Genomic DNA, 14234 nt, shown 5'->3' with positions numbered 1-14234 from the left:
AGCCAAAGCTCTTGACCATGTAGATCACAATAAACTGTGGAAAATTCTGAAAGAGATGGGAATACCAGACCACCTGACCTGCCTCTTGAGAAACCTGTATGCAGGTCAGGAAGAAACAGTTAGAACTGGACATGGAACAACAGATTGGTTCCAAATAGGAAAAGGAGTACATCAAGGCTGTATATTGTCACCCTGCTTATTTAACTTATATGCAGAGTACATCATGAGAAACGCTGGGCTGGATGAAGCACAAGCTGGAATCAAGACTGCCGGGAGAAATATCAATAACCTCAGATATGCAGATGACACCACCCTTATGGAAGAAAGTGAAGAAGAACAAAAGAGCCTCTTGATGAAAGTGAAAGAGGAGAGTGAAAAAGTTGGCTTAAAGCTCAACATTCAGAAAACTAAGATCATGGCATCTGGTCCCATCACTTCATGGGAAATAGATGGGGAAACAGTGGAAAGAGTGGCTGACTTTATTTTTTGGGGCTCCAAAATCACTGCAGATGGTGACTGCAGCCATGAAATTAAAAGATGCTTACTCCTTGGAAGGAAAGTTATGACCAACCTAGACAGCATATTAAAAAGCAGAGACATTACCTTGCCAACAAAGGTCCGTCTAATCAAGGCTATGGTTTTTCCAGTGGTCATGTATGGATGTGAAAGTTGGACTGTGAAGAAAGCTGAGTACCGAAAAATTGATGCTTTTGAACTGTGGTGTTGCAGAAGACTCTTGAGAGTCCCTTGGACTGCAAGGAGATCCAACCAGTCCATCCTAAAGGAGATCAGTCCTGGGTATTCATTGGAAGGACTGACGCTGAAGCTGAAACTCCAATATTTTTGCCACCTGATGCAAAGAGCTGACTCATTGGAGAAGACCCTGATGCTGGGAGGGATTGGGGGCAGGAGGAGAAGGGGACGACAGAGGATGAGATGGCTGGATGGCATCAACGACTTGATGGGCATGAGTTTGAGTACACTCCACGAGTTGGTGATGGACAGGGAGGCCTGGCGTGCTGCGATTCATGGGGTTGCAAAGAATTGGACACAACTGAGCGACTGAACTGACTAACTGAACTGAGGTTGGTCATAGCTTTTCTTTCAAGGAGCAAGTGTCTTTTAATTTCATGGCTGAAGTCACCATCTGCAGTGATTTTGCATCCCAAGAAAATAAAGTCCCTCACTGTTTCCCCATCTATTTGCCATGAAGTGATGGGACCAGATGCCATGATCTTAGTTTTTTTGAATGCTGAGTTTTAAGCCAGCTTTTTCACTCTCCTCTTTTACTTTCATCAAGAGGCTCTTTAGTTTTTGCTTTCTCCCCTAAGGGTGGTGTCATCGGCATATCTGAGGTTATTGGTATTTCTCCAGCTTGTGCTTCATACAGCCTGCCATTTAGAATGATGTACTCTGCAGAAAAGTTAAAAAAGCATGGTGACAATATACAGCGTTGATGTACTCCTTTTCCTATTTGGAACCAGTTCGTTGTTCCATGTCCAGTTCTAACTGTTGCTTCTTGACCTGCATACAGATTTCTCAGGAGGCAGGTAAGGAGGTCTCATATTCCCATCTCTTGAAGAATTTTCTACAGCTTATTGTGATCCACAGAGTCAAAGGCTTTAGTGTAGTCAATAAAACAGATGTAGATGTTTTTCTGGAATTCTCTTGCTTTTTCTTTTTGTTGTTCTTACTGACGTATAGTTGCTTTACAATACTGTGTTAGTTTCAGGTGTATAGAACAGTAATTTAGTACTTTTGCTGGTTTTATTCCATTATTACAAGATAATGAGTATGTGAGCCGACAGGGTGGGTGAGTGCGGTTCCCCAGAAAAAGAGAACCAGGCATGGCTTTCTTGACAAAAAAGAAGTCATTTTGGCCTAAGCCATCTGTGACCTAAGCAAGGTCACAATGTTTTACCCTTGAACAGGTCTCAGTAATAATTTTTTAAAAAAATATTTTAAAACTTTTGTTACCACTATTTATTTTCCCTTCATAGCTCTCTTTCATATAACCATCCATTCAACAAATATTCATTGATTGCCTACTATTGTACTATGCGAGTCAGTAAATAATGATTGTAAGAGGAAAAAACGATGCAGGGACAAAGGAAAAACAGTCATAAAGCAAGAGCTCAGCGATAAAACAGAATCCTAATTCCTCCTCAAGGGATGTGGATAGCAATCTGATACAGATCTTAGGTTGAGCAGAACTAAGACTCCACCCACGTGGAGGGCTATGACTATGTGCTTTGATCCCAGCCTGGTCAGAACCTAAGGGAAGATGATAAGACCTTCTCTGACCCTTGTGATTTCTAGTCAACATTTACCCTGATTCTCTGCAGAATTCTCCTCTGCTCAAGCCCCTTCATGAATACACATGTACCAAACCACTTCCCATCCCACTACCACTCCCCCTGCCCCAGGCCAGTTTTGCTGTTTGGGGAGACACCACTTTGGAAAAGATCCTCCATGATCTCCTTACTTGCTATAAGTAATAAATCCTTCCTTTACCTGATCTTTGGCTTCACTGTAACTTTTGACTAGACACCCACTAAGAAGCAAATGCAGTTTTTGGGTAACAGGTATAATTCCCTGGGCTATACAACATATCCTTATTGGGTAAACCTATGGCTGATTCATGTTGATGTTTGGTGGAAACCAACACAATACTGTAAAGCAATTATCCTTCAATTAAAAATAAATGAAAACTATATATCCTTGTTGCTTATCTATTGTAAATGCAGCAGTTTGTATCTGTTAATCCCAACTCCTAATTTGTTCTCTGCTCCTTTTGGTAACCACAACCTTGTTTTCTGTATCTAACAGGATATATTTGAGTAATGAAAGAAAATACTTCATGTAGAGACCATTCAAATCATGGATTACATGATAGAAAAGTAGGGAAAAATAGAAAATTGCTTAAGACACAATTGTTGTATATGAGTTGAAAATATTTAGGAAGAAAGTTTTCACTGGTAAAATATGTAGGAAGAAAGTTTTTACCAGTTCTAAGTTATGTTTTAAGACATGTGGGCCCCAAAAGAAAGATGATAACATTTGTTTTTCTCAGAGCAAGCATCATGTATAGGGATGACCTTTTATAGTGTCATTATTTATTTCTGTCTTTTTATTGGTTTTATTGGTTTGTAATACTCAGTGCTGATTTTGTATACAGTGTTTCCATTTTCTGAAATATCTTGATTTAGGACAGACATCATGCACAGGCCCTGCTTTAACACACTCAAACATCATGATAATCTAGTGAAACTGATATTATTATATCATTTCCCAGATGAGGAAATTGAGAGTCAAAGTTCTCCAAGTCATATAGCTGGTAAATGGTGACAGTGTAATTCAGATGAGATCTGTGTATCTCGAAGCCTGAACCATTCTTCTGGTTTCAGAAACTAAAAGCTTTTAGGCTCTGTCCTCTACCCAGACCAAGATGAACTCTATGTAATATGTTTATTGATGTTTAAAGATGACCTGGCTGAAGGTGACTACTATTCTGTGTGTCCTGAAGGAGCTGAGACCAGCGTGTGACTGTCTCAGGGACAGCACATTTGGACAAGAATAAAAAGGCCTACCCTCGTGTGGAGGTTTGTGCCAGGCACTGGTGGGCGAGGCTGGGCAACAAGCCTGCTGGCCTGCAGGGCCCTGGAGGTCCGAGCAGCCCCTTGCTTTGCCTTTTTCGGCTGTGCCAGCTCAGTGAGCGGCACGGTTCCTCAGTCAGGTTTTGAGCCCGGGCCACTGCAGGGAAAGCACAGAAACCTCACCGCTGGACTGCAGGGAACTCGTGCCCCATTGCTAGGCTAACTGCACGTAAAGATGGGCCTTCACCACGGGGGCCTGAGAGGCCCAGTCTGTCTCCAGCATCGTGGTGGATACTAGCAGCACACTGGGCTTCCCTGGTGGCTCAGATGGTAAAGAGTCCTTCTGCAAAGCGGGAGACCTGGCTTCAGTCCCTGGGTCGGGAAGATCCCCTGGGGGAGGGCATGGCAACCTACTCCAGCAATCTTGCCTGGAGAACCCCATGAACAGAGGAGCCTGACGGGCTACAGTCCAGGGTCACAAAGAGTCGGACACGACTGAGCGACTAAGCAACGACGCACATGCACACACAGGGCACAGAGGAAACGGGAACTGTGGGAAGGTGGCCCCGAGGACAGCAGGCGCCACCCCCCCCCCAACTACAGAGGGCCCCATCACTGCATCTGGCCGTGACCTCATGCTGTTTGACACCCAGGACCAGGCAGTCAGGCAAGCACGGCTGGCTCCACCACCCTCTCCCATCACAGTATACTTGAGATGTCTTCCTTCCCACCTGTGGTCTCAGTCCTGTTCTCACTTCAAACCAAACAGGAGATGCTCAGCAAGTGGCAGGCCATGTTCTATGCCTCAGCATCCAACCTTTTAGTCTTGCTATCTAATTTAGTGCCCGGCTGGTCACTCATATCGCTTTAGGAAATATTTAGCCTCATGGGAACGGAAGTCCTGAGTGAATAAGAAGGAGGAATGATAAATATATTTTCCACTGGGGAAAAAAGGAACATGAAAGGTTCAGAACTTAGAGCACTTTTAGGAAGAGTCGATGATGCCCTAAATTATACACCTAGGAGAAATGAGGAGGCTAAATACAGAAGTTATTCTGAGGGAGATTGGAGGGTGAGTCAGGTAGACCACTGACTTGGCAGATGGAAGGTGGGGGTGGCAGGGAAATGGAATTTCTTTCTTTTTTCACCACCTATGCAAAGTTCCTCAAATGTCGATGAGATTCTGAAGCTTGTGAAAATGGAGCTTCATGGACCCTACCCTTAGAGCCCCTGACTGCCCTGCTGGGGTAAGCCTCCAGCACGTGTGTGTCCCGGGCACGGCACAGCATTCATGTCCTGCTGGGGTAAGCCTCCAGCACGTGTGTGTCCCGGGCATGGCACAGTATTCACATCACTTGGTCTGAAGGCCAAACCTTGAGAATCACTGCTGTCCTGTGATCTGACAGGTGTGTCACAGATTTAAAAAAGCAATAATAAATTATTTTTCGCTGTTCTGGGTCTTTGTTGCTGCACTGGCTTTTCTCTAGTCAGGGCGAGCAGGGACTACTCGCCAGTTGTGGTGTGCAGCTTCTCATTTCAGTGGCTCCCCTGGTTTCAGAGCACAGCTCTAGGGTGCACAACCTTCAGCAGTTGCAGCATGTGGGCGCAGTAGTTGAGCTCTCCAGAGCACTGGCTCACTACCTATGGCACTCCAGCTGAGCTGCTCCTCCACGTGAGGAATTTTCTCAGACCAGGGATCAAACCTGTGTCTCCTGCATTGGCAGGAAGATTCTTTACCGCTGAGCCACCAGGGAAGCCCCTATGTCACAGACTTTTAGAAGCTGAGTAATGATTCAGAGAGCTATCTCTCACAATTTGAGAGCAGTTACCAATAAATCTCTGAGAAGAAAAGATTGTTTTGCTTACTTCTAACCTCTCCTTTCGGAGAAGGCAATGGCACCCCACTCCAGTACTCTTGCCTGGAAAATTCCATGGATAGAGGAGCCTGGTGGGCTGCAGTCCATGGGGTTGCTAAGAGTTGGACACGACTGAGCGACTTCACTTTCACTTTTCACTTTCACGCACTGGAGAAGGAAATGGCAACCCACTCCAGTGTTCTTGCCTGGAGAATCCCAGGGACGGGGGAGCCTGGTGGGCTGCCGTCTATGGGGTCGCACAGAGTCGTAGGGACGGGGGAGCCTGGTGGGCTGCCGTCTATGGGGTCGCACAGAGTCGTATACGACTGACGCGACTCAGCAGCAGCAGCAGCAGCAGCAGCAGCAGCAGCAGCAGCAGCAGCAGCAGCAGCAGCAGCAGCAGCAGCAGCAGCAGCAGCAGCAGCAGCCGCCTCTCCTTTTAAAGCCTGAGTGTTGGACTTCCCTGGTAGCACAGTGGAAAAGAACCTGCCTGCCAATGCAGGGGACAAAGGTTCGATTCCTGGTTGGGGAAGATTCCACATGCCTCGGAGCAACTAAGACTGGGTGCCACAACTATTGAGCCAGCACTTCAGAGCCTGAGCTCTGCAACAAGAGAAGCCGCAACAGGGAGAAGCCTGAGCACCACAACTAGAGAAAGCCCTTGCACAGCAACGAAGATCCAGTGCAACCAGAAATAAATAAAATTATTAAAAAAAAAAATAAAGCCTGAGTGTCTTTACCCTGTATCCACATTTATCCCTTTCCCCACCTGAAGAAGGTGTGGCTTTATTACAGAACCATATCAATTCAGTGTTTTTAAAGTTTGTGGGGAGGCAGCGTTATTGGGCAGGGGTAAAGCTGCTAAACTAAAGGGTGGACGCGACCGAGGGAGGGGGAGCTGCCTCCCTTAGCTGCGCTGACTGTCAGTGTTAAGCTGCGTCCAGCTGACTCTGCCCCAAGGGAAGGCCCAAGCAACACTGCTGTCCTCTGCAGGTTGCACCAGCCCAGACAGGACAGCCTTGGCAGTCAGTCATTTTCTGGATGCCAAATAGAGCAGAGGGAACATCTCTGAGTCCAAGGGATAGCAAAGCACTTCATACAGAGGGCTTTATTTGCCTCTTTTTCCAAACAAACAAACAAAATAACAGCTCGATCTTTTCCTTCCCCAGGAATAGGACAAAAGGAAAAGTCGGTATTTGTGAAGTGGTTCTCATGTAAGTGTCTATTTTGGTGGAAACAGATAACAAGTTCATGCTGCAGGAGAAAGCTCTCCTTCCCCCGACACTGGAGGGGCAGATGGAGGCAGAAGCACTGTCGCCTCTCCACCCCACCCTCTGGGCCCCGCTGCAGCTCTAACCCCAGCTGTGTGCTGGACTGAGGGCAGTCTCACACAGGCAGTGCCGAAGAGCAGGACGAAGGGTCCCGCAGAGGGGGCTGTATTTTCTGCTGGCAGATTCATATCGACTCGGTCTTCACTCTAGGGAAGAGTCAGCATCTCAAGTTGGAAAAAAGAAGGTAGAGTAGTACGGCCTTTGAAGGGAAGGGCACCTCTGAGTGCTCGAAGCTGCAGTGAATTGGGAGTTGGTCTACTGACGCTGCCAGTGTGAACTCACAACGCCCTTGAGAAGGCGGTGCCCTTAACAATAGCTTGTATGCATAGTTGGTTCTCTGCATCTGCAGTTCAGATTCTACCAACTGCCAATGGAAAATATTTGAGAAAAAAATTTCAGAAAGTTCCAAAAAGGAAAACTTGAACTTGCCAGCAACTGTGTACATAGCATTTAAATTGTATAGCTATTGTAAGTAATCTAGTGATGACTGAAATTATACGGGCTGCATGTAGATTATATGCAAATACTATGCCACTTTATAGGGTGTTCCTGGTAGCTCAGGTTGTAAAGAATCTGTCTGCAATGCAGGAGACCTGGGTTCGATTCCTGGGTTGAGAAGATCCCCTGGAGGATGGCAAGGCAACCTACTCCAATATTCTTGCCTAGAGAATCCCATGGAGGTGCCTGGTGGGTTACAGTCCATGGGGTCGCAAGGAGTCAGCTATGGCTGACATACTTTACCTTTATCTTTGGTGAGGAAAGGGTTACAAAGAACCAAGCAAATAGCTTTGGGCCCTGGAATAGTTTGTCCATTACAAAACACCGTCCATTACAAAAAATTACCATCATCCACTCTTCGCCTGCCCCATTCCCTGCCCACACTTGAAAACTCCCTGGTGGCTCAGATGGTAAAGAATCTGCCTGCAATGCAGGAGACCCGGGTTCGACCGCTGGGTCGGGAAGATCCCTTGGAGAACGGAATGGCAATCCACTCCAATATTCTTGCCTGGAGAATCCATGGACAGAGGAGTCTGGTGGGCTGCAGTCCATGGGGTGGCAAAGAGCTGGACACGAATGAGTGACTAACACTTCATGCCACTTTATACAAGGGACTCGAGCATCCCAGATTTTGGTAACCGTGGGGGTCCTGGAACAAATCCCTCATGGATACTGAGGGATACATATAACAAGAGAGGGTTAGATTTGCTATCTCCAAAGCCCATGAAATCAGATTAGAAGTTCAGTGAAATGCTCTTTGTAGGCCTCAAATAAGCACTGTTAGGTTGCATTATCTACAGACGAGCTCTGTTTCAGCACGAAATGAGGGTGTGTCAGGCACTTCAGCGTTACCTGTCATGTCTCAGTATAGGAGTAGGCAACACGCTTGTCAGGAGCCATCCAAACTCAGCCAGAGTGTGCAGCAGAGGACCATAATCTGTCTTGATTTCACAGCCCTGCGTGAATAAGCACAGAGCTCATAGTCTAATGACAAAGACAATAAGTGTGCTGACGGTGCTGACAATAAGGGTGAGGCGTGTTGGGATAAGGGGCATTCATGCTCCATTAAGGGCAGCTTCACCCAGCGCCAGTCTTCTTTTCTGCTTCCTGCTGCTTCCCGACCATTCAACCAGGCTGGAAACCCTGGGGATCTGAGTGGAGGAGGTTCTCTAAGGTTTGGGCCTTCCTTCCCTAGGTCTTGTTTGGGCATCAAACTTTAATATAGTTAATGTATATTTAATGTATAGTTATTTAATGTATAGTTAATGTATATTAACTTTAATTTAATTTGCATTTTAAAAAGCTCCCTGGGTGATTTGGATCCAAGTAGAGCCCACACTTTCAGAAACACTGGTCTAGGGCCTGGGAAGTGAGGACTGGAGTAGAGAGTGAGCATTGAGGAGTGAAAGGTGAGAGGAGCAAAGAATGTTCACTTCTTTTCACTCACTTGGAACTGATTCTTACTTGGAGTTTTCCTCTTATCCCACACCCTCGTGCCCCCCCTCAATGGGGTTTCCAGTTTCCTTGAAAATGGCCTATGTCTCTCTAAGCTTGGCAAGGCCAGAAAGACGAAAGTGTCCTTGAAAGAGGCTGTCAGTGAGGGCCTCACACACCAGCAAATATACTTGAATTCAGTCTGTACACCTCAACGGCAGTCCATTTGGTGACACCTGAATTCAGAGCGCACAATGCTGACAGCAAAGTCACCTCTTATTAGGAAGGACAATGCTGTGTGTACACATTTGGTCTGGTGAGAGAAAGAATACCTTTGGATATTTTTGCCTTTGAAAGTCAATTCACAGGGTGAAAAAGTCAGTCACATTGGTTGCTCAAAGATAAAATTGAATTTGTTTTCACTTTCATCTAGTTGTCTTGGCATTGTGTACAGAGAATCTCAGTGCCAGGGATGTTGTTTAGAATAAGAATGTCAAACGTTTGGGGATCTACTGCTATTTACGTATAATTATTTTGCTATCTTTAAACAAATTTGAACACTGAGTAAAACAAATCACCTTACCCTAATTGGCAAGAAGTTTGTTCAAGTATTTGTGATGAAATTCTGAACAATGAATAAACACGTGTTTGAAGAATATTGTCTGTGTTAGGCAATGAAGATCTAAATGTAAAACTCAGTATAAAAGTAAAGCTAAATTATAAAAAAACCACAGTTTACCTCAATAACTGTCCATTGTTCTACTACGATGGCATCATTTCCTTTCCTGCCGAAACCTGGTACTCCAGAGCCTTCTTCTTCATAGATAAAGAATCCTTCCAAAGATTTTGACAAGTGATCCCCTGTGAGGAAAAAGATACAATGAAGGAGAGTTGCACATATTCAGTGTCTTTTCAGATCATCTAAAATGTTAATAAATAACCCTTAGGGGAAGCTGAAAGAAAAATATATCAATTAAAAACTACTTGTTTTAGGTGAATCTATGACATATTTCCCTTCTCTTTGAGGTAATTTCTTTTTTTTTGCAAAAGTTAACACAGTTTTATACCTAACTGAATTAAAATCAAATTGTAAACACAAAGACTACAATAACAAACACAAGATAAAATAATATCATACAGTGAGAAGCAAATGGATTTCTTAAGCCTAAAAACATCTGGAAATCACCTTCACCTGGAAATCAAACGCTGGTTTCTGCTCTACATGTTGTTTGCATATCAATCATACCACTGAGAAAAATGGCATCAAAATTATTAATCCTTGAAATTACAGGTGTGATATCAAAACCAAGGTGAGGTAAGATTATTTTAAAAAGTATGAATACAGAACAATTCTTTGTTTCAATGATGCTTAACAAAAAAAAGAATGGTAACAGGAAGATCCTAAACAGAAGTCATTGTCAAAAGAATTCCTGCTGGGAAGGAAGTTTTGAGGGAGGGCCTCTCTGACATTTTTTTGAACAGTTGACAATAACCAGCTGGCCAAAACTAAACTGATTTTATGGAAATTCTTTTGTCTCCTACTTAGCAGTAGGAGACAATTTTCCCATGATCTTGTGCTGGTTAAACATTTTGTTTTTATACAGCACAATGTCACATCAAAGTTTCCCTGATGGACGATTATCCAAATAATAACCTACAAAGTTTTCAAAACATCTATTAAGCTTAAAGACTAAAAAACAAACAAACAAACAAACATCAAAGTAATTCAAATGTAATTTTCAGTTTTCATTTTTATTAATGAGCTATAAAGCTTTAAGAGGAAATCACCATTACTATTTTATATCAGTTACAGTTTGGGCAGAATAACATGAAGAATTTACTTTGTTCAGCATGGTTCCCAAAACCCAGTAAAGTTTAATTTACTTGTTGAAATTGCTATTCTAACTACAGTATATGTTCCACTTCCTTTAAATGTACTTGTCTACTGTCATACCAAAGTGACCCATAGAATTAAACCTGTTTTTGATCGTCAGTTTAGAGAATCACAAGAACATCTTTAAAATTGTATATTTGCCTCAAGTCCTTTTTTAGAATGGAGGTATGAACTTTAAGAATAATTATATACTGTGATAATTATGTAGTTAATTGTAATCTTTTCTTATTTACTTTAGGATTATATGGTTGGAGAACTATGGGTTTTGTGGTGTCTGTTTTCCTGTTCTCAGTATTGAGATTCCTTAGTACTTCTAAACTTCTCTTGGTTTAAAAGAATGAAAATGTGGTAGACTCACACATTGCAATACCAAAAAGAATAAAAAAGAAAGACTCACTGGAATACAACAACATGGATAACTGTCAGAGATACTATGTTGAGGAAAAGAAGTGAGGAGATATAGAAAACATACTGTATAGTTCAACCTACATGAAGTTCAAAAATAAGCAAAATTAATCTATGGTGTTGGAAGTCAAAACAATGCTTCTATCTGCATGGGAGGGTATTAATGGGGAAGGGCCATAAGGAGGCCTTCTGGGATTTCAGAAATGTTCTGTATCCTTTTTTTTTTTTTTTGCCTTTTACCCCTCAATATTGAGATATAGTTGACATATAAGGAAATGTTCTGTATCTTGAACATTTGTGTTCTATTCAGCTCTATGCATATTAATGCATCTTGTTCTACGTATTTTATAACTTCAGTTAAAAACAAAAGACATTCCTTCTCACTTTAGAGTTGCTCAAGTCCCCTGGCTGAGCTTTCTTAGGGACCATGCTGGTCCTCAGAGCCACAGAAGAATGATACTTCCCAGAAGGGACTATTTCTATCTCTCAAGAAACTCTCCCTGACAGAAGCGGCAGCTGGGGAGGGTGGCAGGAAAGGCCTCATGGGGAGTGACCATTGGGGTGCTTGGTGTGTTATATTCCAGGTATTGGGGTAAGGTGACAATTCTGAACAATTACTTAACAACTGTCCTAAACTGACTCATCTCTTAACAGCATGAATCTCAGACCTTCCCACCCACTGGTGTGCTCAGAATGGGGTTCAGATGAGCTAAGGTACAGGGCACCCCCTCCTGCCCAAAGCAGCTTTTCTTCTTATATCCATGTGTCCTACAATATTGTTGTTGTTCAATCGCTCAATTGTGTCCGACTCTTTGTCACCCCATGGACTACAGCATGCCAGGCTTTCCTGTCCTTCACCATCTCCTGGAGCTCAAACCCATGTCCACTGAGCCGGTGCTGCCATTCAACCATCTCGTCCTCTGTCATCCCCTTCTCCTCCTGCCTTCAACCCTTCCCAGCATCATGGTCTTTTCTAACAAGTTGGCTCTTGGCATCAGGTGGCCCAGTATCGGAGCTTCAGCTTCAGAATCAGTCCTTCCAATGAATATTCAGGATTGAATTCCTTTAGAATTGACTGGTTTGATCTCCTTTCAGTCCAAGGGACTCTCAAGGGTCTTCTCCAACACCACAGTTCAAAAGCATCAATTCTTTGGCACGCAACCTTCTTTATGGTCCAACTCTCACATCCAAACATGACTACTGGAAAAACCACAGCCTTGACTATACGGACCTTTGTTGGCAAAGTAAAGTCTCTGCTTTGTAATACGCTATTTAGGTTTGCCATAGCTTTTCTTCCAAGGAGCAAGTGTCTTTAAATTTCATGGCTGCAGTCACCATTTGCAGTGATTTTGGAGCCCAAGAAAATAAAGTCTCTCACTGTTTCCATTGTTTCCCCATCTATTTGCCATGAAGTGATGGGACCGGATGCTGTGATCTTAGTTTTTTGAATATTGAGTTTTAAGCCAACTTTTTCACTCTCCTCTCTCACCTTCATCAAGAGGCTTTTTAGTTCTTCGTCACTTTCTGCCATAAGGGTGGTGCCATCTGCATATCTGAGGTTATTGATATTTCTCCCAGCAATCTTGATTCCAGCTTGTGCTTCATCCAGCCTGGCATTTCTCATGATGTACAATATTATCATTTTCTATGTGTGCAGAGGGCTTCTCAGGTGGCTCAGTGGGTAAAGAATCCGCCCACAGTACAGGAGACACAGGTTTAGTCCCTGGGTTGGGAAGATCCCCTGGAGGAGGGAATGGCAACCCACTCCAGTATTCTTGCCTAGAGAATCCCATGGACAGAGGAACTTGGCAGTCTACAGTCCATAGGATCACAAAGAGTTGGACACTACTAAAGTCATTGAGTGTGCATGTGTGCATAATATGAAAAAGTTACAAAGAATTGACCTGATCCACTGCTTCTCAATTTTTTTTTCTGGCCTTGCTGTGAGTAACATGTGAGATCTCAGTTTCTCCTGACCTGGGACAGAACCTGTGCCCTCTCAGTGGAAACACAAGTCTTAACCACTGGCCTGCCAAGGAAGTCCTGTGGTTAGCTTTTAAGAATAGGGAAGATGTCCATTTTGCTCATCAGTATAAACCCTATGTGCCAGGCCTAGGGCCTGGTGTGTATATATATACATATGAGGTTTCCCTGGTGGCTTAGCAGTAAAAAGTCTGCCTGAAATGAAGAAGACTTGGGTTCAGTCCCTGGGTCAGGAAGATCCCTTGGAGAAGAGCATGGCAACCCACTACAGTATTCTTGCCCGGAGAATCCCCATGGACAGAGGAGCCTGGCGAGCTACAGTGCCTGGGACTGCAAAAGTCGGACACGATGGAGCAACTATGCACAGTAGCACACACATATATACATGTGTATATGAAATGAATACACACATGTTTCAGGGTCCTTACTCTACCCTACTCCTCATCCTGATACATCTCCAACTCCACACAAGCATTTTTATAGGAATGAAGAGACTGAAATGACTGTAAGTGGAGTCTGAAAAGAATCCACAAAACATGACAATGCAGCCGTCAGATGTGGGTACACCAGAGGTAGGCAGAGGCTGTGATCTGAGGGTGGCGGGCGCTGGCAGGCCAGTGAAGCGCAATAACCCCACGGGCTGTGTTGTGTGTGGCGGTGTGTTCTGTACCAGTTGGCAGGGTTGGCCATCTCATCCATGTCAGCTGCCCGCTCGATCTCTGTATGTTCTGGTAGAATAAAGTGCTTTGTCTCTGTTGGCATAACTGGATACGCCTCTTGCAGGCTCCTCTGGGTTCATTTGGAAGTTGTAAGCATGCAGAGAACCCAGCTGCAGGCCAGTTTGGAGAAGGCCAGATGCTGGAGAAGGTCAGGAACAGGAGAAGGTTATGCAGTGAGACCCTCGGGCCAGAAGAACAGCAGGAGGGTCCCTGGGTGCCCCTGTGTGTGGGACTTTTCAAAACAGAAAAGGTTTTGAAAGTGAGTGGGAAGGGCACTGAAGAGGAATTTCACAGACCTTACAACATTTCCACCATGACTTTCCTGACTTAAATTTTTTTTCCCCACTTCTCTCTTTCTGGAGAAGTTTATAGAATGAGATTTGTGGAGTAATATATTTAAATTTCTGAGCAATATCTGGTTTTGTACTTCTCATGTGTGGGCTGGCTTCTGACAGTATTTTGGAAGAGGATGGAAGCAAGACAAAACAAAATATGCATTGTCCCCTACGTGCTTTGGA

General features: G+C 44.0%; 1 protein-coding gene across 2 annotated transcripts in view; it reads right to left on the bottom strand.

The window, feature by feature from the left end:
• Nucleotides 1-14234, bottom strand: part of RFTN2 (raftlin family member 2) — a 65755-nt gene that overhangs the window by 23878 nt on the left and 27643 nt on the right. For both annotated transcript variants that reach the window (XM_061149079.1, XM_061149080.1), the window contains 2 exons: nt 9455-9576; nt 8134-8237 (listed from right to left, as the gene is read on the bottom strand). In XM_061149079.1, the coding sequence (XP_061005062.1) occupies nt 8134-8237; nt 9455-9576 (226 nt within the window). The remainder of the gene's footprint in view (nt 1-8133; nt 8238-9454; nt 9577-14234) is intronic.

This window comes from Dama dama, chromosome 8 (assembly GCF_033118175.1).
Source record: "Dama dama isolate Ldn47 chromosome 8, ASM3311817v1, whole genome shotgun sequence".
Classification (NCBI taxonomy): Eukaryota; Metazoa; Chordata; class Mammalia; order Artiodactyla; family Cervidae; genus Dama; species Dama dama.
Note: the sequence above shows the minus strand (reverse complement) of the source record. Positions and strands in the feature narration are given on the sequence as shown.